This window comes from Blennius ocellaris (genome assembly GCF_963422515.1).
Source record: "Blennius ocellaris genome assembly, chromosome: 17".
Classification (NCBI taxonomy): Eukaryota; Metazoa; Chordata; class Actinopteri; order Blenniiformes; family Blenniidae; genus Blennius; species Blennius ocellaris.
Window position 1 is genome coordinate 6,390,349 of NC_137666.1, and position 21,743 is coordinate 6,412,091.

Here is a 21,743-nt window from a genome sequence, read left to right on the forward strand (position 1 = left end):
CGGGCGGCGCACGGCGCATGCGCGCGGCGTGAGCTACCAGACTCGCGTCAACCCAGCTCCGGCCAATCAGCGGAAACTTTCCTAACAGAGATTTGTAAGATGGCGACCGCCGAACCGGTGAGCACTTTCTACAAATATCATGTCAAAACATATGGGGCGCTTTGGGCTTTAAATGCTGGGCGACGTCGGGTTTAAAGTTGACGGTTGACTTCCAGCCTCGGCCTCCAGTAGGTTGCTCACGGCTGCCGGGTCCGTGTGCGCTCTTTCGGGGAGTTTTCAGTGAAGTCTGCTGTGTGCCACGACCCGGGCGTTAAAGAGGAATGCTTGTTCGGAGATTGTCCCAACTTTAAGGCTGACGTTACAGCAAACCGCCTGCAGCCACCGGGCAGAACTGCTCTGAAACGTCCAGCCTATTTAGCGCCAACCAAAGATTATGTGGCGATACTTTAGCTTGACAAGCCAGTTTCTAAGACGTATATGTTTCACAAAGACTTAACTAAAGTTCGGCGTGTGTCATTTTGCGTAGGAAACTCGAAACTTTAATTTGTGGGTGAATAGGTGAACTGACATAAGTGGTGGAGACTGGCCCCCTGCTGACCTCTACAGCGTACATGTAGCTGTTTCAGCAGCTAGGCTACACGGTGATTTTCCTTTAAATGTAGTTTTATCGACTTGAAAGTTAAGTTTTGTGACAAGCCGAATTAATTAAGAATCCTTAAGTTTTTGTTAGGGGCAGCTAGAATGACTTCCAACAAACTGTCGGATGGGAAATGACACAAACTCTTAACACATAGAGCTTGACAAAGTCCTGCCCCACATGTCATTTAAATGTCTTCCAGATGTTCCACTAATGCCAAAGAAATCGGGTTTTGGGTTAATATTTACATTATTTAAGGGATGAGCAATGTAATTTGAGATTTAAAAAATACGATATAGCTTTTTAACTTTGTACAAGTTGTTTCTTAGGTTTTTATTTTTATTTGTGTCACCATTGAAATGAGTGGTTTCACTTGAGTTGTGAGTGAAGCCACTGAGCTTCATGTCGCAGCTGCAGGACACAAGAGTTTCTCCATGTTTTTTTCTGTTTACTCCCTCTGTTCCCCTTCCCCTCCACCTGACTACTTTCTAGGAAAATAAACCCAGTCCACCCCAGCCTGAGGAGGATGGAGCTGAGGAGAGCGGACAGGAGATAGTGAGCCCAGAGGCTTACATCAAGCACCCCCTCCAGAACAGGTCGGCCGCTGCACATCCACCCTTCAGTTTGGGCATCAGAACACAAACAGGAGCGAGTTCCCAAAGATAGAGCCTGTTCAAAGGTCTCGCTCTCTCACTCTGGGACTTCAGAGGATCAATGGCAGCACTGTACACCTCCCTGTGTTGTGTTGACTTGACCAACGTTTTTTGTTGGGGTTTTTTTTTTAACAGGAACTGAATCCAGATTGAGTCTAAACAAAAAGCGACAGACCCTCTATTTGAGCACCATTTTGTACTTATTGGGGTTTTCTTTGGCACATGTCACATCTGGTGTTTCCCTATTGGGTTCCCACACTCCCAGACCTTGGCCTTGTTTTAGGTTGAGAAGCTCGAAATATTTAAGTTTTTGGTCTTTCTTGTCTCTTTTGTATTAGTATTGGTTTAAAACTCAATCATAATTGGTATTCGGGTATGTCAGTGGCTGATCACTTCTATAAATGTGGTTGATGTAATTCTCTCCATGATGTCTCTGATTGATCAGAAATCTGAATTCTGGGTGATTAATATGGAAAAAGTTTCCAAGATTCTTTTCTTTTTTGTCTCATTTTCTTACCACCTTGAGAAAACAAACCAATTTCTCTGTTATCACAAGTATGTATCTATCTTTATTCATGGTTTTTGTGTTTTCACACGTCCGGACTTCAAAAATATACTTGCGTTATGGTGAACATCTTTCATGCTGCGATCAAGAGTTCATTAAGCATGTACGAGGCGTACATGCTTCAGTAAACGTGGATTCAGAGAAATAATAACAAGTTATGAGAAACATTTAAACTGATGGTGAAGCTAACAGTGTACACAACCAAGACAGATAGGCAGCAGCAGAAACTATTAATTTCGTAATAATTGTAGTCATGCACTAATGCGTTGCTGCCAAAGGTAGTGACATTGTTCCCAACACTGAACAATATGTACATCCCTACTGGTCGTCGGTGCGTCTATGATGCAGATGCCGCAAAAGAAGCTCAAAGGATGTGTGTGTACATGCATGCATGTCAAAACGAGGATAAAGTCACTGAACATCAAAGAGCAGACTGGCGACCTGCGTGCCACTCTTCTGCGTTTGATCTCGAGGCATGTGGAGCGGCACGTGGCGAAGTGGAAGCGAGACATGAATTGACCATTCAGTGAAGAACAATGGGCACTGGTGTTAACGGACCAGCGGGAAGCTGAGGCATATGCACAGCTGTCACAGATGTCACAACATCTGGGAAATGTCTTGTTTTTTTTTGAGATTGTTGAGAGCAGTGCCTTTTCACCTTCAGTAAAACAACAATGTGTACAAATCCGCCGGAGCATGAAGGTACCTGAAACGCATTACAGAGGCTCTCAGTATAAGGATTGGACACGACCGCACTCGCGTATGATATATATCACAGTGCAGCTGGTATGATTGGATCTAGCTCAATACACCAAATATTTTCCCTCACTGAAACAATTTCTCTAACATGGCAAGAAAACTGCGAGGGCTGTGTGTGATTCAGACAGAGTAGAAGCCTGAGGGCAGATTCTTCAGTGGTGTACATGAAGTACAATACACAGAATTTTTTATTTTTTTTTTTAAGTGAAATATCATGTGGGTATGCTGCTGCCAGATGAGCGCTAAAACAAATCGAGATTAAACTTTCCAAATACAATTTATCATTGAGGAGCAACTAAATAAGGTGGATAGACGTTTTTGTTAGTTTTATATCGTGTTGATAGAATAACCTAATATTGGTGTGATCAGGTTTCTTGGTATTGTATTATAACACATCAGATAATTTCATGTTGCGTACTGTGATGAAATTATTGCATAAAAATTTTACCTGTAATGTCAATCCACTGTTTTGCTGGTCTTCCTTTAGTTCAAAGTAAATCACAATGTCAGGAAACTTATGTACAGTTAAATAGCACAACATACATTTTTTCATGCAGCGTTTCCTCCATCTGTGCAAAGAAAAGCAGCTATTTTCATTCAAGCGAAGAAAGCATTTTATCTTTCAACTGCTTAGGGGCAGTGTTAAATATCTTCAACCATTTATTTTTCTGTATATTAGTCAGTCAGCTTTTAAATGTTGCCTTGCTGTGACCCACCGGTGACGCACAACCTATTGACAATGCTGCGTAAATAATGGGTTCTTAATTAACGCACATGGTCGATCGCGACGAGCTAAAAGTTTGGGTAAGGCAGCGGGATTGACGGGTCTTTTCAGAAATAACAGATCCATTATTTGCACAGGGCTGAATAAAACAGATCGTCAAAAACTCTTTACATGAGAACACCTGGCTAACACGCAATGGAAATACTCAGCTAATCATTGGACAACCAATCAGTGATTATGCTCGTCAATGCACTCTCACCAAATACAATACCACTGTATTTAAGTCTATCCTGCCACTGTGGCCTTGAATTAGCGTGGATTTCTTTCACTCTGCTGTGCTATAGTCGTTTAATTTCTTCCTCAGACAGTGATTGCCTGTGATGCTCCTGTGACCTGTCCGGGGAGGTTCACAGTCTCTCTTTCAATCCTACCCCAGATCGGCTGCGGCTCCCTCCTGCACCGAATACAAAGAAGCCACCAATGAATATTTGATGTGTATTTAAATTCTGCAAGGATATTTATGTCCGTGAGGGTCAACTAGAAAAGCCAAATGCTACAGAAAGCCTGACAGCTAAAAGAAAAGCCGCAACTTAAATGCTTTAGTGGGGGGGGTGTCTCAGAGCTTGGTGGTCAAAGTTTCTCAAAAAGTTTTGATTTAGTGCTCAAGACATTTCAAGAAAATTAATTCTAGGTGCTCCTAATGCCTCATTATGAGACTTTTAGATGGTCTGTTCATTTAAATCAGGCGAGATTAACTATAAATAGCTAAATTTGCTTGACAGACGCTGTTCTATGCATTCGTAATGTACTGAAGAGGGTTGAATTTGTATTCTCTTTACCATTTCTGTAGACGGTGCTCTCATTTAAACTCACCCACTGACAGAAGAACTGTTTTAATTGCTGCATAATAGTTCCAGCAGGCGCACTTCCTTTTAATGTACAACAACTTAAAGACTTCCAGTCTGTAGTTATGAGGCAGTTTTTTTTTTTTTTTTTAGCATCACACATGCTCAACACGTCACAATTAATTAGGCCGAGAGAGTGACGGCATGATTTACAGAGCAGTTTGCATCGACGCTATCCAGGTGCAGCCATACGACGCAAGTTTGCTCGAAGGCACAATGGCCTCATTTGCCTTGTGCACATAATTAGGGACTTGTCGCAGTTATGTAAATCTTTTTTTTTTCTTCCTCCTCTTCCAACAGCTGGTCCCTGTGGTTCTTCAAGAATGACAAGAGCAAAACATGGCAGGCCAACCTGCGACTCATCTCTAAATTCGACACAGTCGAAGATTTCTGGGCGTAAGAGGCTATAAAGCTCATCTTCTGTGTGCTTACCTGTTTCAAAGTGCAGACATGCCATGACTGTACACCCTTTCAGATGTGGAGGGAATCGTTCCTTCCTCACGCCGCATGTTGTTATCGTTTCAGCCTCTACAACCACATCCAGTTGTCAAGCAACCTCATGTCTGGCTGTGATTACTCCCTGTTTAAGGTACGTTTGATTTATTCACCATTTGATGGGATCAGAGACTTTTAAATGCAGTAACGTCGCTTTTTGTCTGTTTGATCAGTGTCCTATATAACTTCTGTTTCTTTCGCTCACAAAGTACATTATCTGCAGAGGATTTCACGCAAATTATCATGTAGAATCACATGCTCAATATTTTAAAACCGTGAATACCGCAAAATTAAAGCAACATAACAATTGATATATACATAAAGCTGGTGACTGGATAAAAACATTCCATTTTGAATTGGCAATCACAAAAAAATACACCCAACGGCTGCTAATATAAATTGACCAGTAGATTATAAGTCAGTCACCTAATATTTGTCATAGTGAGCCTTTATCCACAGTTATCACTGTGGTTAAAAGGTTTCAGTTGTAAGATGTTTCTGACAACATAATGTAGGAAAACATCACTCAAGACGAACCAGCAGCTGTAGCAGCATCACTTAAGGAGAAGCTGAGCTCGTCAGCCAAATATCTCTTTTAACCACAAGTGACAAACTATCATCACGTTGCCGTGCGGCATGTGAACTAACAGCTGCGAGAGATTTCACTTCTCAGGTGTATGGGAAGAATTGGAAAATGTAGTCAGATATTAGTTGTTCGGAGAAGGTCTTTGCTTGTATCAGTGAACTTGTTTCACCTCAGCTCCCTTTGAATATTTAAAGTCTGAAAATGTTGGTGAGGCTGGCTGAATGAATGGGTCTATCTTTATTCAGGTTTTGATGTTTTTTAAATGTTTGTTTTTTGTTTGTTTTGTTCTTCTCCGTGAGACTGACCAATAGCCATTAAATTGTATATTAAATCAAATTTGATCTAACAGTTGTAATGATAAGCTACAATATCAAGTTTTTTGTTTTTTTAAATCCAAGTTTGTCCTTTATTTTTTTTTTTTTATCATTTACTCTTTCCTTTCCATGCCATAATACTCTATTTTCCCATTTACCATACTTAAAAAGATCATGAAACTCATGAGATGTGGACTTCAAATATGTGAGGATACCCTGGGTGAATCATTTGAGAATGTGGAGGAGTGAAAGAAAAAAAAAAAAAAAAAAAGTATTTATTTATTTTTCAAACTGTTGAAATGTGAAAAGCCCCATACAGAAGCAGTTTGTGAGCTCATCTTTGGGAATGTTTATTGACCATGTAAACCACCGCTGCAGGATGGCATTGAACCCATGTGGGAGGACGAGCGGAACAAGCGTGGCGGGCGCTGGCTGATCACACTCAACAAGCAGCAGAGGAGATTAGACTTGGACCGCTTCTGGCTGGAAACTGTATGTTTGGTTGTGTCTGCTTCTACTCTTGTGTCCTCAACTGGCTCTTTTTTTTTTTTCCCATCACATCTTCAGCTTATCATCTTCACGAAGTAGTGCCTTTATTAGGCACCGGCAGCCATAATTAGCACCGATGCTCTTATCGTTCTGCTTTACCGCTTTGGGAAATGAGCAATTACGTCCAGGGATACCTCTGAAACCTGAGCGGCGCCATTGTGTCGCTGCTAAGGAAGCCGTCCACATGGCGTTGGTGTGAGCTGTTCTGTGGCTCCAAAGGTCACTGGCAGTGTTACACAGACGTCCAGCAAGTTATGAACAGCCCGCTAACTACGTTTCGCCGTGGAAGGAAGGCGCTGCCTGTTTCCCCATCTTGTAAAGAGATGATCATCCAGTGCAAATATCCATTATCATGTTAGCTAAATATCACTTTTAAGATTGTTTATGCGATCAGAAATCTTACGACTCATTACTTGGGCCTCGTTCACGCGACAACATTTTTGTGTTTTGGTTTTAGAAAAGTTTTGCGTTCACATGGCAACGTTTTCAAAACAAAACGACAAATGCTGAAAAATTAATGTTGGGCCACTAGTGGGTGCTGGTGCTTGTTTTTGTAATGAAACTTGACATCCAGAGAGCATTACGCCATAAACACCAATGATGGCGAGAACACAGACATTCATGTGGACCGGATTGTTATTTCGGTGACTCAACTATGAAACTACCAAGTCCCAGTAGAATATGGACCGGGAGAGAAACGTTATTGTTGATCTCCTTGCACATGTGCACAACTGTTTACTTCAGTCAAGCGCATAGACAACAGCAGTGTTACAGAAAAGTTGCATTTTTTTCCCGTTTCGACAGTGACTAGGTCTAAGCATTTCAAAAAGTTGCGTTTTCAGTGGCTCGGAGTACGTAATGTTATGCAAACGGTGCCATATTCGGTTCCACAAGCAACATCGACTCTTGTCTTTTCTGAAATTATTTCAATTTGAAGGTTAAAGGAAGCTGTGGCTCGTCAGGCCATGGCGGCCACTGTTCTTCCTCCTCACCCTCCTCACCCTCTCACCAGCTCCTGTGCTTAGTCGGAGAGGCCTTCGACGACTACAGCGACGAAGTGTGCGGAGCCGTGGTCAACATCCGCACTAAAGGGGATAAAATAGCCGTCTGGACATCAGACTTCGAGAATCGGGATGCCGTCACGCACATAGGGTGAGGCCCTCCTTCAATCCAAACCATCACGAGTGTTTAAACTCTGCCCTCCTTCCTAATGCTCTGCTTTCCCCGTCAACAGGAGAGTTTACAAAGAGCGCCTGGGGCTCCCCACCAAAATGACTATCGGCTACCAGTCCCATTCGGACACGGCCACCAAAAGCGGCTCAACTACCAAGAACAAATTTGTCGTTTGAGCATTGCCCCATGTGCCTCTTTTCATAGTCTTGTCTTATTTGTTGTTGGTGCGTATGTTTACTTTGCTGCAAAGACTCTGCGGAATGCAATCTGGAAGGAAGGAAAAAAAAAATAAATAAAAAGTCAAGATGCCAAATGTTTCCATAACCTGCCCGGGACACTCGCACCACAGGAAAACACACACACCAGAGGAAAACAGCTGCACGCAAATCTTCCAAAACACTAACGATAAGAGGGATTAATAGTTCATACTCTATTCAAAATAATTATACCGATTCTATTTTTATTTCTTCTTTTTTTTGTTTTTTGAATGGCAGGGAATTCTGAAATGCAGAATGAGGTTTGCCCTCCCCCTTTTTTTTTTGTTTTACAGCATGGTCGGTTTGCTGTAACCTTTAATGACATTAAAGCCTTTTAATTTATTGTTTTAATTTGCCTGCATATTATTAGTTTGCTAGACTTTTGTTTTATGCTTTTCTTTTCTTTTCTTTTTTTTTTTGCTTTGAACTGTTGCACGTAATCAAACCTTTTTAAAGTATTTCATGACCCATTTTAATTTGAGTGTTGATATAATTAAACATTGGTTTTGCAGTTATTAACTGTTCAGTTGTTCAGTGCTTTATTTGTATTCGTAGCATCATTTGTGGTCAACAAATAGCCATTCTAGTGCTTTGTTATGATAGACAATGCCATACAAAAGATTTAGATTACTGGATTAAAAAAATAATAATTCAATAGATGGATCTGACGAGGTATTTATGTTCATAATAGTCTAAACCAGGGGTGGCAGACATGAGGCCAGTGGGCCAAAACCGGCTGGCGAGAGCTCCAATCCAGCTGTAATTGTATATGTCACTATGGAGAACAATCTGTGGCCAATGAACTAAAATGTGTTTGACAAAAAGTGATAATACATATGATTAATATGAAGGACCTGCTTGAGAATGCAGGTATCATGAAATATGGTATTGCCATCAACTTCCCCCTATATTGCATGATCAAACTGAAACTGTTGAGTATTCTTGCTGTGAGGTGACGATGCTAACCAATACGCCACCATTGCATGCAGTACAACCACATGACGAAGATCTGAAATTCCAGCTCGTTTCCTAAAGGGGGAGGGGGGGGGGGGGCAATTCACAGGTAATCTTCAGGGATTTTCACCAGTCTCCTTTTGTAGGTCTCCCAGAGAAATGTGTGAATTAACAGAAAACAAACCCTCACTGAGAGGTCAGAGTACAAATAGTCAGACTGATTGCAGAGAACACAAAAGCAACATGACTTCTACAACTAGTTTCAACCCAAGTATGCTGAAGATTATATTTGAACCTGAAGCAGATTGACATTAAGTGGAGGTTACAATTCACGCAAATTCACCAAAACGACGCGAGATCTTCATCTGATGAGTTTCGATTTCTCATACAACGTGATTGCATGAATCCATCTTGCCCCGTGTCAGCTGGGGAACTTTTCTTCTCACACCTTTTTTGTCTTTAGTTCTAACCGAGTGTGATGCTGGTTATTAAAACATTATGGAATAGCTTTTTTTTTCTGTCTCATTGTGTCAGTCCCCAATAAATGACATAGCGATCCCAATCCACAAGATCTTGATATTTATCGACCAAATTATTATCTCCCAGACAGGAGCACTGTTGTATTTCACCACCACTTAAGACAGACACAATGATGTTCAAAAAAAAATGGTATTGCTTTGAAAAGTGACAAATTTAATCTCACTTGCCAGGCTACATCTGCCCCCCCCCCCCCCCCCCCCCCACCCTCTTAAGATGCTTAAAATGTCACTGTAAAAGAAATTTGAAAAAAAAAATAAAAAAAAAAATATATATATATATAAAGGTGAGGGTTGGCCAACATGGATTCCTTTCTCTGTTTCTTTCTCTGTTCACTGACATCGGAGCAGCAATAAAAATGTCACTTGTACATGACAAATGCCACCACGTTCTCGAGGATGGGCTCGTTTAAGCCAGCAGGCAATACGTCTGCAGTCAGAGCCTTCTTCATCTGATGAAGCATTACAAGTGACCGGCGGCCTTCCATTTGCTCCTCGTCGGAGTTGTGGTAGTAACCTTTTAAATGCCATATAAGATCCATTTCAAGCACACACTCGCATAATAAAAGTCAGTAAAATACAGATTTTTTTTTACAATAAAATTAGTCAGACTGAGCAGGTTGGGTTTTTCTGTTTTCTTTTACCTCCAACCTGTCAATTCAGTTTCTGTTGACAGCATGATCGAAGCTAAATTATACAGCTGTGTCCAGGAAAAAAGGTAGAAAATCAATTCAGAATACAGACAAAAGTCAAAGTCTCAATGGAAATAACAGCTTGCCAGAATCTGTAAAATTTTCGATTGATTATTTCATGTCAAAGGCAGTGAAATCAGTTGTGTGATTTACTGAAGAGAAAAAAAACAACCTGCGGATTTGATTAAAGACTACCTTTGGATGTTAAATGCAGATAGCACTTATCAAAGGAAGTTTCATTGTACTAAAGGGTGCTAATGGATCACAATTACAATTAAACATTACCTGGAGTGGGACATTTTTTTCTGTTGCAATCAGCACGTTTGTTCAGTTTTGATGATCCTTCTCCAGTGAACGAGTTTACCAAACTTAAAACGTCCATCTCGAAAAGTGCAGTTCATAAGATTTCTGGCAAAAGCGTGATGTCCCTTGACACAGGGATGTTTGTTAGATTTACAGTTGATCCATCATGTTATGGGGCTAAGCTTAATTGTACAGAGCTCAAACAGTTTTAGGAATTCCCTCATACTAATCAGATATTGACCTACTACTATAACTGCAATGGCGACAGTAATAGTAACCACTACTGTTACTGTTAACGTCCACTACGTTTCACCACGCATTATTTACAACACTGAGAGAGAAAACAGACAAAAGCGTAGGTGTATGCAAATGATACAATTTTAACATAATATTCAAGGGAATAGAAAATCGTTTGAACGGCAGGTTCAAACCAACTCAGAGGAGAGATTTCAAAGCAATTCGAGTTACTCTCTATTCACCAGTCCCTGCAGGGTTTTTTTTTTTTTTTTTAGGCATTCCTTGTGGCTGAGTCTTTAAAAAAAAAAAATTGCAATTTCTTCAAAGTGATTAATTTTAAGGACCCAACAAATGTCTTTGGAGGAGACACCTCCTCGAATTGAGGCATAGAATGACTGACTACATTAACAATCCTCCTCCTCATAAAAACAGCTGCAAATGTTTGGCTTCATTTGAAATAATCAACTTCCAAATGAAATACTGAATGATGTATAATACTATTTTATAAAGAAATACAATGTACAATGTTGGTTTTTTTTGTTTGTTTTGTTTCCCCCCCCCCCTTGTGAGTTTACAAGAAGTGTCGAAAAGGACAAGGACAAAGGGCCCCACAAGTAATATAGAACAAATATAAAAAGAACATCAGGCAAAGGACACCAGAAATGTGTGCATTTATGTATACATACACATGTACACATCCATACATATACATATGCTCTGTGCACATCTGAAATATGAGCGAGGTTGAGAGAGTGACCCAGCTCCATCTGCTGAGGTCCAGAGAAGAGTCCCAAGAGAAGCTGCTCTGTCAGGACAAACATGCATGTGAGCATTCGGTGGAAAGACATGCATGACAGATCCAGTACAGGTCCCCGGCCATTGGAAAAGAGATCCTGCAAACTCAGTGGGACACACGTCGTTAAACGATGGTTAAATAATGAATAATTAAAAAAAGAAAAATAATTGTGGACCCGAATGCCAAAAAACTGCAATAATATGTGTCAATATTTTTGGGCCCTGCCGTTGTGTCTTGTATTTATGTTCCATTGGTTCCTGGTGATGAAATATTGGTCGAACACAGTGACTGGTCACTTCGTTCAGGCTAAGATATATGTCCCCTCTATCCAAGTGAGAGTTATCAGTTATCAAATCATTCACTAGTAAACGCTTGGATGAAAGATTTGGATGGTGATATTTAATAATCCACATCCGTTTATTGTGGCCATTTGTTCTGCTACAGAGTCAGTTTTGATCGATTAACTCCTCTCCCGTGGAATCCAATTTGTGTTCAATTAAATGGTTGGGGAACAGACAGTCTCTACGGGATGAACACAAGTTTGGATGTTGGATTGTGATAGATGCAGGTGAGCAGCAGGGACATACAGGAGTGTCATTCTGTAGTCTGTGTTGCAGATACAGTATATATACAGGTTTCACTGTTTCTGAAACACAATTTCACATAGTAGTCTGAGGTCCAACAACATTGTACTCAAAGTGCATTGCTCCAATTCCAGTCTTGGTCCTGAATTTTCAGTCAGTTTAAAAGTCCCTCGAGGGAGGTCTATACTGAAAACAGGTTGTTTCTATTTCTGTGCCTTTAAATGCTAATGAGCTGTGTTTGTTTTCAGGTAGTGGTTGCAAGGAGAAAAGAAAAACTGGCACACACTCATAATTTTAGAGGGCAAATGTGAGTGTCCATGACCAGAGGGAGCGGTAATTTCCCCCACATGATGTCATGAAGGGAAGATCTCTGCTGCGCCTGTATGAGCACACATTTGCAGAGTGGTTGAGCAAACAAGTGATCACCAATTACTCGTGGGGCCTCATACACATAATATGGTGACACATATTACTGTTAGAAAACCATTATAAAGGGAATTTTGCAGTTTGCTTGAGTGATTCAGTGATCTGTCACTGTAACCCTGATACATCCTTCTCAAAGACCAACACTAAATAAATAAGTCTTTTATACTGCTTTGAAGCCATTTATGGTCTTAAACTAAAAAGAAATATGTATGTATATATATATATATATGATTATATGGTAATGTAAATGTATATTAAATTTAAAATTGAAATACAAAAAGTATTTTGAGCAAAGTCCAAACACAGAGCTTAAGGTACTTTGTCATCTACTTCAATCAGATTTCGTTGTGTTTTTTGCATTAAAAGATACTACAGTTAATGTCTCTTGGCATTTTTCCCCAAAACAAAAACAAAAACTGAATTACTAGTTGGACGTTTTCAGTTTAAATTGCTTTGCAAGTATTGTATTCCTTTATACTTAGTTTATCATTATCGCAATGCACATTTATGTCTCCTGTTTCCAGTTTTGGGCTCCTTCTCTCCGTCCTAATTTCTCCTCATAAGCTTCACCTGTGCCTGAGTGTGTGATTGTCTTCACCTGCTGATAGCAGTAGACATATATTGGGCCTCTGTTCTGTGTCAAGTGGTTGTTTTGTCTGTGTTCTTTGTGCTGGCATTTTGTTTCAAGATCCAAGTTGGATTCTGACCCTAGTTTGCGTGGCTATACCCTTGCTTACTCCTGTCATCGCCTCTGACCCTTGTTTTTACTACCATGTTTCTGTTGACTGTGTATTCCTCCTCCCCGTTCCCATGTTCTGTTGATAAAGAACTGTTGAGTCCAGCACTTTGACAGCCATTTTGAACTGAAACATGCAGGGCTTGCATTGCTTGTGACCAAAGCCGGGAAAACTGTCAAGAGCTGCCAGCTTCAGGCCCTTCTTTAAACGCTCTCAGCAGTTTGAGTCGGGGTTCAAAGATTGTCAGATGCTTGTCTTGAAGCTGTTCCAAGTTCATCTTGACGTTATGTTTTTTATTTTTTTATTTATTGAAGCTCAACTATGACGCCAATGTCTGATACTTTCTTTCTGAGGGGCATTTCCTTCAATGATCACGCTGTACTGCTCCTCTGGCCATTCTCCCAGTCCCTGCTGCCGAGACGCACCCTCACAGCATGATGCTGCCACCGCCATGCTTAACCATATGGCTGGTATTAACCAGGGCAATGCCTGCTGTTCAGCAGACATAGTACTTGGAGCGCTTCCGAAAGTGCTTATAGTCTCAGACAAGACAATCATTTCTCATGTTTTGAGTTCTATTAATGTCCAGACTGTGATGCTGTGATGTTGATTCTAGTTTAGAAGCGTAGTGCTCCCAACAAGGGTGAATTTTAATAGTGTAAAGTGCTCAAGTATGAACAAAAGAGCTAGATGTCTCTTATAGTCAAGGCATGATCTAGTTTAGTTTAGGTGTGTTCATACATGTTGTGTGCCTCCTTGGTGCAAAAAAGGAAAAAAAAGCACTTGGACCTGCTTGAACTACTGATTGACACATCTTTGAGATCAATATAGTAGAAAGCAGCGTATGGATATCCACAGAATGAATATTGGTCTCCCTGACCTATCAGCCGGAATTGATGAAGCCTCGCGGTTGAGAAGTGAAATGTCATTGAGACCTGAAGCAAGGCCAGTTGCCATTTAGAGCAAGAAACAAGGTCTGGCTTAATTGGTGTGTACGTCGCGTTTTCAGTCGCAAACAAAGCTGAACAGGCGGCGCAATGTTACTTCATGCTGTATGTTGTGGAACATTTTGGAATTTCATAAAAAAAATCATTGGAACTAGACAAATTGTGCTTGTGGATTTGTCTAAGTTAAGGCTTAAGACCCACTTGTCACATCAGCGTCTGTTCTGAAGGAAAATGTGATCATTTATCACAGTCACTTCGTCACTTGATGAATTTCGACATTATTTTGTCCACTTTATCCCAAAGGTCAATCTGACCAGACAGGCTGTACTGTAGTCATGAAGAGCCTGTCCTGCAGGTTTCAGCACACTTGAATCTAATGATTATTTCTCCAGCTTCGAAAAAAAAAAAAGCCCAATAAGGATCCTCTCATCTCAATCAATGTGCAGGATGAGACTTAAAAAATAGAGGACAGGAGCCGTCCAGGCCAAGGTTTGGAGACCCCCGTTTTCAAACATCAGCTCATTACTATGACATTTATCTATTGGAAGGTTTCTCTTTTTACAATAACCTAGTAACTATTAACTATTCTGAAATGGGTTTTCTTTTATTGTGTTTATGTAATTGAGCTTACATTTATTGGGAAAAATATGTACCGTATGTATTCAGCATTTAATATGAAACAGTTGGATTCCAGAAACCAGTACAGCATAACTATTAATCCTCTCCATTGAGCTAGCTGTAATGTCCCAACCATTAAAAAAAAAAAAAATAATCATTTGCTTTAACTTTATGGTCATTTTGGAAGCTGTGTGGCTTTTGAACTACTGGATTATATGATGAGAATCGATTTTAATAAAAGCCCACACTTTGATATCAATGGGGAGGAAAATTTGTTCAAAGGTCAATAAAGCAACGCACTTTATTTTACACATGACACGGAACAGTTTAGAACAATAGAAGCCAGTTTAGTTTTTACACGTTGCATTCCTCGACCTGTCTATCTCCCCAGATGGATTTAAATAGTTTTAATCTTTCTGTTGTGAAACGTAATGAAAGCAAATGCAGGTAAACACCCGGCTGCCGACACGGTCACTTTATTAAATGGGGTTACAGACTAACCTTGGCAGCAATGAATGCAATCAATGTGCCAAATTGAATCGAGCAGAGTTTTCTTGGTCTCCGGTCGGGCCCCCGGCAGCCGCGGGGGCCTTCTTGTTTTCCAATCACAGGCACTTATCAAAACCCCAAACTCTCCAACGTGAGGTGGCGGGTCACATCAGTCAGACGGAAGGACACAGCTGGGGAAATACAGGAAGTAGGAGGAGACTTCACAAAGACGAATGCTGCTGAGGCAGTTTATTTCCCAAGCTATAACTTGCAGAAAAGCACAAAGAGGGAAAACATAAAATATTATCACTGAGTAGTATTTATCCGGCTGACTGTTTTTTTTAGGGCTGCTCTGGGTATTTCTGTCCACGCTTTAGCTGCAGGCGGGTTTTAATAGGTAATAATTTCACTGCTGTCCATCACTTCACACTGGAGGGAGCTGCAACCCTGTTTAACTTTAAACTGGTGTTTGTTAGGTCAAGTAGACAGTACAGAGATGGATTTGTTTACAGCCTAAAGTCTACGTCCTGCAGGCTTTTCGTCTTGAAAAGCAATGATTTAGGAGCTCGGTGTTGTCTGTCTGGGTGTTTCCTATCTCTGGCTTTGATGGCGCCAGCACACCATTCAGAGGAGAGAAAAAAAGAGTGGGAAGAAAAAAACACACACACAAAAAAAAGGAAATTAAGTTTAGCAGCAACAAGAGCTGAAAAATGGATTGTGTTTGTGCAGAGGTGAAGAGGGAGTCTCAAAAGAATCAGCAAAAACCATGAAACATCAAACGGGAACTTCCCCGTGTGTTGCCGCTGTGACTGGAAAAAGCTCTCGCGGTGTAATGCGAGCGAGGAGCCGAGCAGTGAGCCAGGAATGAGACTCCACGTTTGACATCAAAGAAAGACTATATTACTTACAGTGTATGTTGCCAGCAGCTATAATTAGGACATAACATTGTGGAATACCCTCACAGCAAAAGGATCTAAGCTGTAGCCATTTGTGAAGCTCAATGCTTTATCCGCTTACCGTTCTATAGATGGCTGATCAATTTCCCCGGGGGGCATTTAGGCACTCGTTCTTCTCCCTGTGGTGTAAGAATCCATAACAGGATTTGTTAACCCGGTGAGATAAATGAAGACGGTGATCAGAGAGGTAGTTTGCCTATTTTACGTAAAGGTTCAGATTACATGTAATGCTCAGGCTCGCGATACTTGAGGATATTACAAATATTCATGGTAAGAAAGAAACACAGAAAACACTGGGCAGTCCTCGCGCGCCTTTCAGATTTATCGTATCGATCCAAACTCCCTGTACACCTGTTTGAGTCTGAATCCTCATAGCCAACTAAGAACCAACAGCATATTATCCTCATGTCAGCTCCATGTTACTGGCTCCCAAAGCACCCTGGCATTGATTTTAACATTTTATTGATCATTTTTAAGACACATCTCACACTGGAACCTTGTTACCTCGCTTAACTTTCAACTGTTTGTTGAGCAAAAGGCTCCAGGGAGTGAGCTTTCTGGCTTTCTGGCACCACCAAGGAGAATTTCACTTTATTCCACGCAGGTATGTTTCCCAGTGTTGTTGCTGTTGTAGCAACAGAGGACCATATTCAAGGGGGAAATGAACATAGAACTGTAAAATACACACTTTTGTTAGAATTATTCACACCGCTGATGCAACCCAGTCTCAGGAAATATGATTCTACATTTGCAGTGGGAATGGTTGTGTCTTGGAGCAAAATTAACATTTAATGCTTGCAGAAACTTCAATAAGGGGGATTATCATAGATTTCCTTTTTTTTTTTTTTATCTCATAATAATGTGATGTATATTTTGTTCTACCACAGTGAACATTAATTCAAAATAAAATAGTCTTAATTTTTATATATGGGAAACAATATAATAATAATTTATATTACACAATTTATATTACAAGGCCATAATTACCATGTTCAAATCCACTATGGATGTAAGTGTATGCCAAAGGTACACTAAAATGTTGCTTAAAATAATCGTCATACTGTATAGGGGAGTGTTTCAATACATCAGACTTTCAACATAAATTCTCCAAACATATACGTAATATTAATGTTCACAACATTGCACAAAACACCATGAGCCATATGGATAACCCAAATTGGGTATTTACGTAAAATATGTGATGGCAAATCCCTTGGCAAAATCCAGGAGGGTCCACACAAACGTCAGTGAGGCGCACGTGCAAGTCAATCAGCCATACACACGTTATTTGTGCAAGAGTTTCACATGTTTGTGCAGAGAAAATCTCTGCTCGCACAAACAATATTGTGTCTCAGAGAAAGAAAAACAATATATAGATATAAATCATATCTAAATTAGTTACAATTAATGAAAATCAAATTAGAAAAATCAAATGCAAATGCAATCACAATAAATCCTGATCTCAATATCTCAATATTTGAAGCACTTTATAAAATTGAGTTCATATGTGGCCAGTTTCTGGGAGAGATGAAAACATATTGTAGTTAAAGTAGATGTTGAAAGCCCAGTTTTCAGTTTTCTCTCAATTAAGTAACTTCCATTGAGTGTTCCCATTGTTTCAGAAGCTTCACACAGGCAACAGCCAATCATAAGAAATGAAGGCTTTAATTATATTTCACAACACAATGACGCATGGCTCCGTCTACTTACTACTGAGAAATCCCACTTGAGCTCAAGCAGGTTAGTTCTGCGAGGCAGAGAGCAGTGGCAGCAGGTGTGCGCTCCTTCACATTTTACAGATGCTCAGAGCAAGATTTTCTCTGTGCAGCCAAAATAATGGTTGTGGAAGTGCAGCGAAACTCAAAAAATAACATGCAAACACCCATGTAAGCCATGACTGTTTGATTTGTGGCCAGTTGTGCACATACATTTCATTTCAGCTGGCAGATTTCTCCATTATGCAATCATTTTGAATCTTTTCACCGTTTTTTAAGTTAATAGACAACCATTTTGTGAGCCAAAAAGTCTGTTAAATATGAAGCTGAATTTGCAAAACATTAAGTTGGTAGCAGTATTGAGCTGTCAACTCAATTGTAGCAAGTTTCTATCTTAAGTTTCAAATAATCTGTTACCATTAATGCTTGTTTTATATAGTGCTATTGCTATGATTAACTATTTCTTTGCTCAATTTAAGTCTTTTAGCAGTGGCTTTCCGGTTCCATGCGCTCCATGGGAGTGAGACTTTTGGCTCAATTAATCATTGCATCAATCCACTTTGGCCTTTTCTTCGTTCTTTTGCTAATTGAAAAAGTGACATTTAGTTTGCATCGTGTTAATTACCACTGTGATTTATGCTTTAATACAGTGGATCTGGGTCCTGCCTGCAGCAGCCACTGCGCTTTCTGGTTATCGGTCTTACCAGGTGGGTAATTGCAGTTAATCCTATTCACCTGGCACTGCAGGTGTCAGTTAGTCCCTCATTAGGTGGCTGGAATAAAAACCCAGCAGGCCTGTGAAACCCAAGCATCTCAAAAGGGGTGAAAAAAACATCTCAACTTAAAAGGTTATTTCTCTTAAATAACTGATAGGCCACTGAGCACTGTCCACATAAGTTGAAAATATCCAATCAATAGAAGTTCTCGTTCATTTGAGCTGCACATTCGTCCAAGTTTCAAAGGAAGGCGAGGTTGCAACTGGCAGGGTTCACACAAACTGGAGATAATTAGCGTAGCCTTTTTGTGAAGTTTCACAGTGTTTGCACTGGCAGTTATGTATTAAATTGGCTGATAATAATAACCCCCCGTGCTCTGCCTGCATCACTCATCTGTGGCAAATGAACTCCGGAGATTCAGACGTTGCATTTTATTTGTCGTCTCGACTCATCGAAGTGAATACGTTCCATATAAACGGTTGCTTTAATAATACTCATATTTACCCGATGAACCCTGAACCCTGTAAACCTGATGTTGGTTGAAAAGGAGTTATATTCAACCAACCCTAGGAAGAGACAGTGTTCTCTTCAATTTTCATTTTTAACGATAGATATATGTGACCATTCACAAATCTTGCAATCTCCACTTGGCAATAAAACACAACAATGACAAAATATGGATTTTATTACCTGTTCCTATCTTCCAAAGGGGCGGCAAATTTCCAGAAAGTTTCCCTTAAATTTACACGAGAAGTTAAGCTGGGGAATTTTCGAAATATGCGTTATAATCGATTATGTTTTGTCACTGCTTTGAGCCACAATTGTTCACATCCACATCGTGATGTAGAAATTATTAAATTCTACACACCTAACATTTATAGGTGATATTTGTATGTTAAATGGTTAAATTTCCCTCTCTTTGTTCAGTCCAACCACCCACGCTCGGGCATGCTTTTTATACTTTTATCAATAAATGTTATAAAATACAAAGGCTTGAATGTATGGCAGTGAAAACTCTAACGCTGAATGCCAAATCGTTCAACCTTTGCTGACTGCAGAATTTATCATTTTGATTATACTTATTAAATGAATTACTAATCACAGTTCAAATGCGTAGTTTAGCATATTTTATGAGTCTGATTAGACTGATGAATTCATTGTTTTGCATTTTCCCTTCTTAAAAATTATAATATATATTTAACCAGCACCCAGTGGGATGATGCCTCAATAGCGAAAGCAGCTTGATATCAACTCCTACACTTGTTTCTGTGCTTTATGTAGTATATGTTGTTGTTAATTTGTTGAGTCCTGTTAGTAGCGTTAGTAACACCAGGTAATGGTTGAGGAGGGAACGACTGTTTGGATGCCTTAATGTCTTCTTTTTCTCTACATGTTTAAATACGGTGCTGATGTAATTAGTATTTAATGAAATGTGATGGACTCAATGTAAAATTGAACTGGGAACTTACCAGTTGGGAAAGTTTCATTTCCCAGTTGACATCATTCATGCGACAATAACAAACACGAACGCGGACACCGGCGGCAGTGCTGCTGTCAGAGTGCATAAAAGAGACAAACAAGCTCATCATCACATAGATCAGCCAAGAGGGGGATAAAATGAAGCTCGTGAGATACAATTCATTCTCGCGCTACATTTACACACATTTGCTGAACAGCCGCTGCTTTGCTTTCCACAGTTAATATATCTAGCAATCGTTCTAACTCCTGCTATAAATCTTTATAGTTACAAATAACCAGTCTTTTTCACTGAAGTAGTGAGATGGAGGGTTGTAAAAACGCCTGCGAGTGCAAGTGAGTACATTTTCAAACTTTGACCAAAAACACTGCCATGTTGATTGATGTCGGCTTTCTGAAAACTCCTACTTTCCACATGGAATCCAAACACATTTTTCCCATTTGGAAGTGGGACTTTTTCCATCTTACCAATGAATAGGCTAAATAGAGCTATTTGTGATTTTGATGTTTTTGTTGGAAATAAATACTACACTCTGCCTCACCAACATGCATCACACACAGGTCAAAAGGGATTATTATTTAATAAGTGGTAAAAATCAATAAATAAAAATCCCCTCAAAAAGCAGCTTTAAATAATAATTTTGTTAATCGACTAATCAGGGAAAACATTTGAACGTCAGAAGCTGTGCTCAAGCCGGAGAGATTTATAGAGAGATCTATTCTGTGTATGACATTTAATGGATGAAATAGGATCGCTTTTTGTCTTGTAACTGCATATGATGGATATGTTTTTATAGCCGGGGTGTAGTATACAATGGGGACGCATTTCAGTTCTCTGTGGGTTTATTGTAAATATGCATTTCAAAGAGGGCTCGCCTTCTACAACTGGTGCACAAGACATTTACAGAGAACAGAAAAAAACAAGAAAAAAAGCCTAGTGACGTCCATCAGCACTTTGAAGCTTTCAGCACTGAGCCCGTGCACACTATAAAAGAAGGTGGAAAGTATATATTGTTGTCTGGGGCAGCCTTGGGGAATATATATCCTATAGGCCACCACTTCCCTCAAACTAGATCATCGCTGCTCTTGCACAGACACAGAGAGAGCTCTCAAAATATACATAAGCTTCGTTTTGTCGACATGTGCTGTGTGTGTGTGTGAGTGTGACAACCAGCGCATGAGTGCACAGGCTACATATTTATCACGGGTGTCCCTGGAGGGGAGCCCCAACCCTGACACAGTCACAGTGTCATACCGAGACGGGTTTTTCTTTGTTGGAACAGATGAAAGGAATTTGTCATTTAAACAGGCCTTTTATTCAAAAACACATATAAAATACATGCATACAATAAGGTTGGGCTGTGATATATAGGATTTGATTAATGAAAACAAATATCAAGTAACAAAAGCCTTCAGATTTCAAGCTGCGTGTGTGTGTTGGTAATGCTCAGAGTGCATGTTCAGTCTTGCTGCACTTGGCTCCACTTCATTGCCTGATGCAGCCTCAAAAATCTTAACACCGCCACCTTGGAAACATTCGTCTCTTTTTCACGGCGGTTCTCTCCTCGTAGTTCCTTGAACTGGAGCATTTGTGTTCAGTAATGGTTTGGGTTTTGTGAATTCAAAATGCAATATATATCTGTATAGGTTCTTCTTTTCTTTTCCCTTTTTTTCCATTTAGTTAATTACTACATTTAGACAAATACAGCACAGATGTATGTCCGAGTTGTGCACAGTTCTGATCACAACTGAGAATCTGAACAGTTACAAGAGCTATAAAGCCATTTTCTACGATGTTGCCTGGACTAGGAAGCATTAAAAGGGTTAGTTTTGCTTTAAATTTGCAATTTAACACAGAAACGTTACAAAAGGTGCAGTGTTTCACTGAATATTGCTCTTTATCCTCTGATCACTGCCTCCACATTTTCATTTCCATGGCATTGG

The 21,743-nt window shown here is 40.0% G+C and overlaps 1 protein-coding gene across 1 annotated transcript; it reads left to right on the forward strand.

Annotated features, from left to right (window-relative positions):
• The first annotated feature begins 67 nt into the window (after positions 1-67).
• eif4eb (eukaryotic translation initiation factor 4eb) lies at positions 68-8,146 on the forward strand. Its single transcript, XM_080513121.1, has 7 exons — positions 68-117; positions 1,130-1,233; positions 4,544-4,639; positions 4,769-4,832; positions 6,017-6,130; positions 7,200-7,339; positions 7,422-8,146. Exons 1-7 carry the CDS (start codon positions 100-102, stop codon positions 7,534-7,536), a joined length of 651 nt encoding a protein of 216 aa, XP_080369247.1. The 5' UTR covers positions 68-99; the 3' UTR covers positions 7,537-8,146.
• The last annotated feature ends 13,597 nt before the right edge of the window (positions 8,147-21,743 follow it).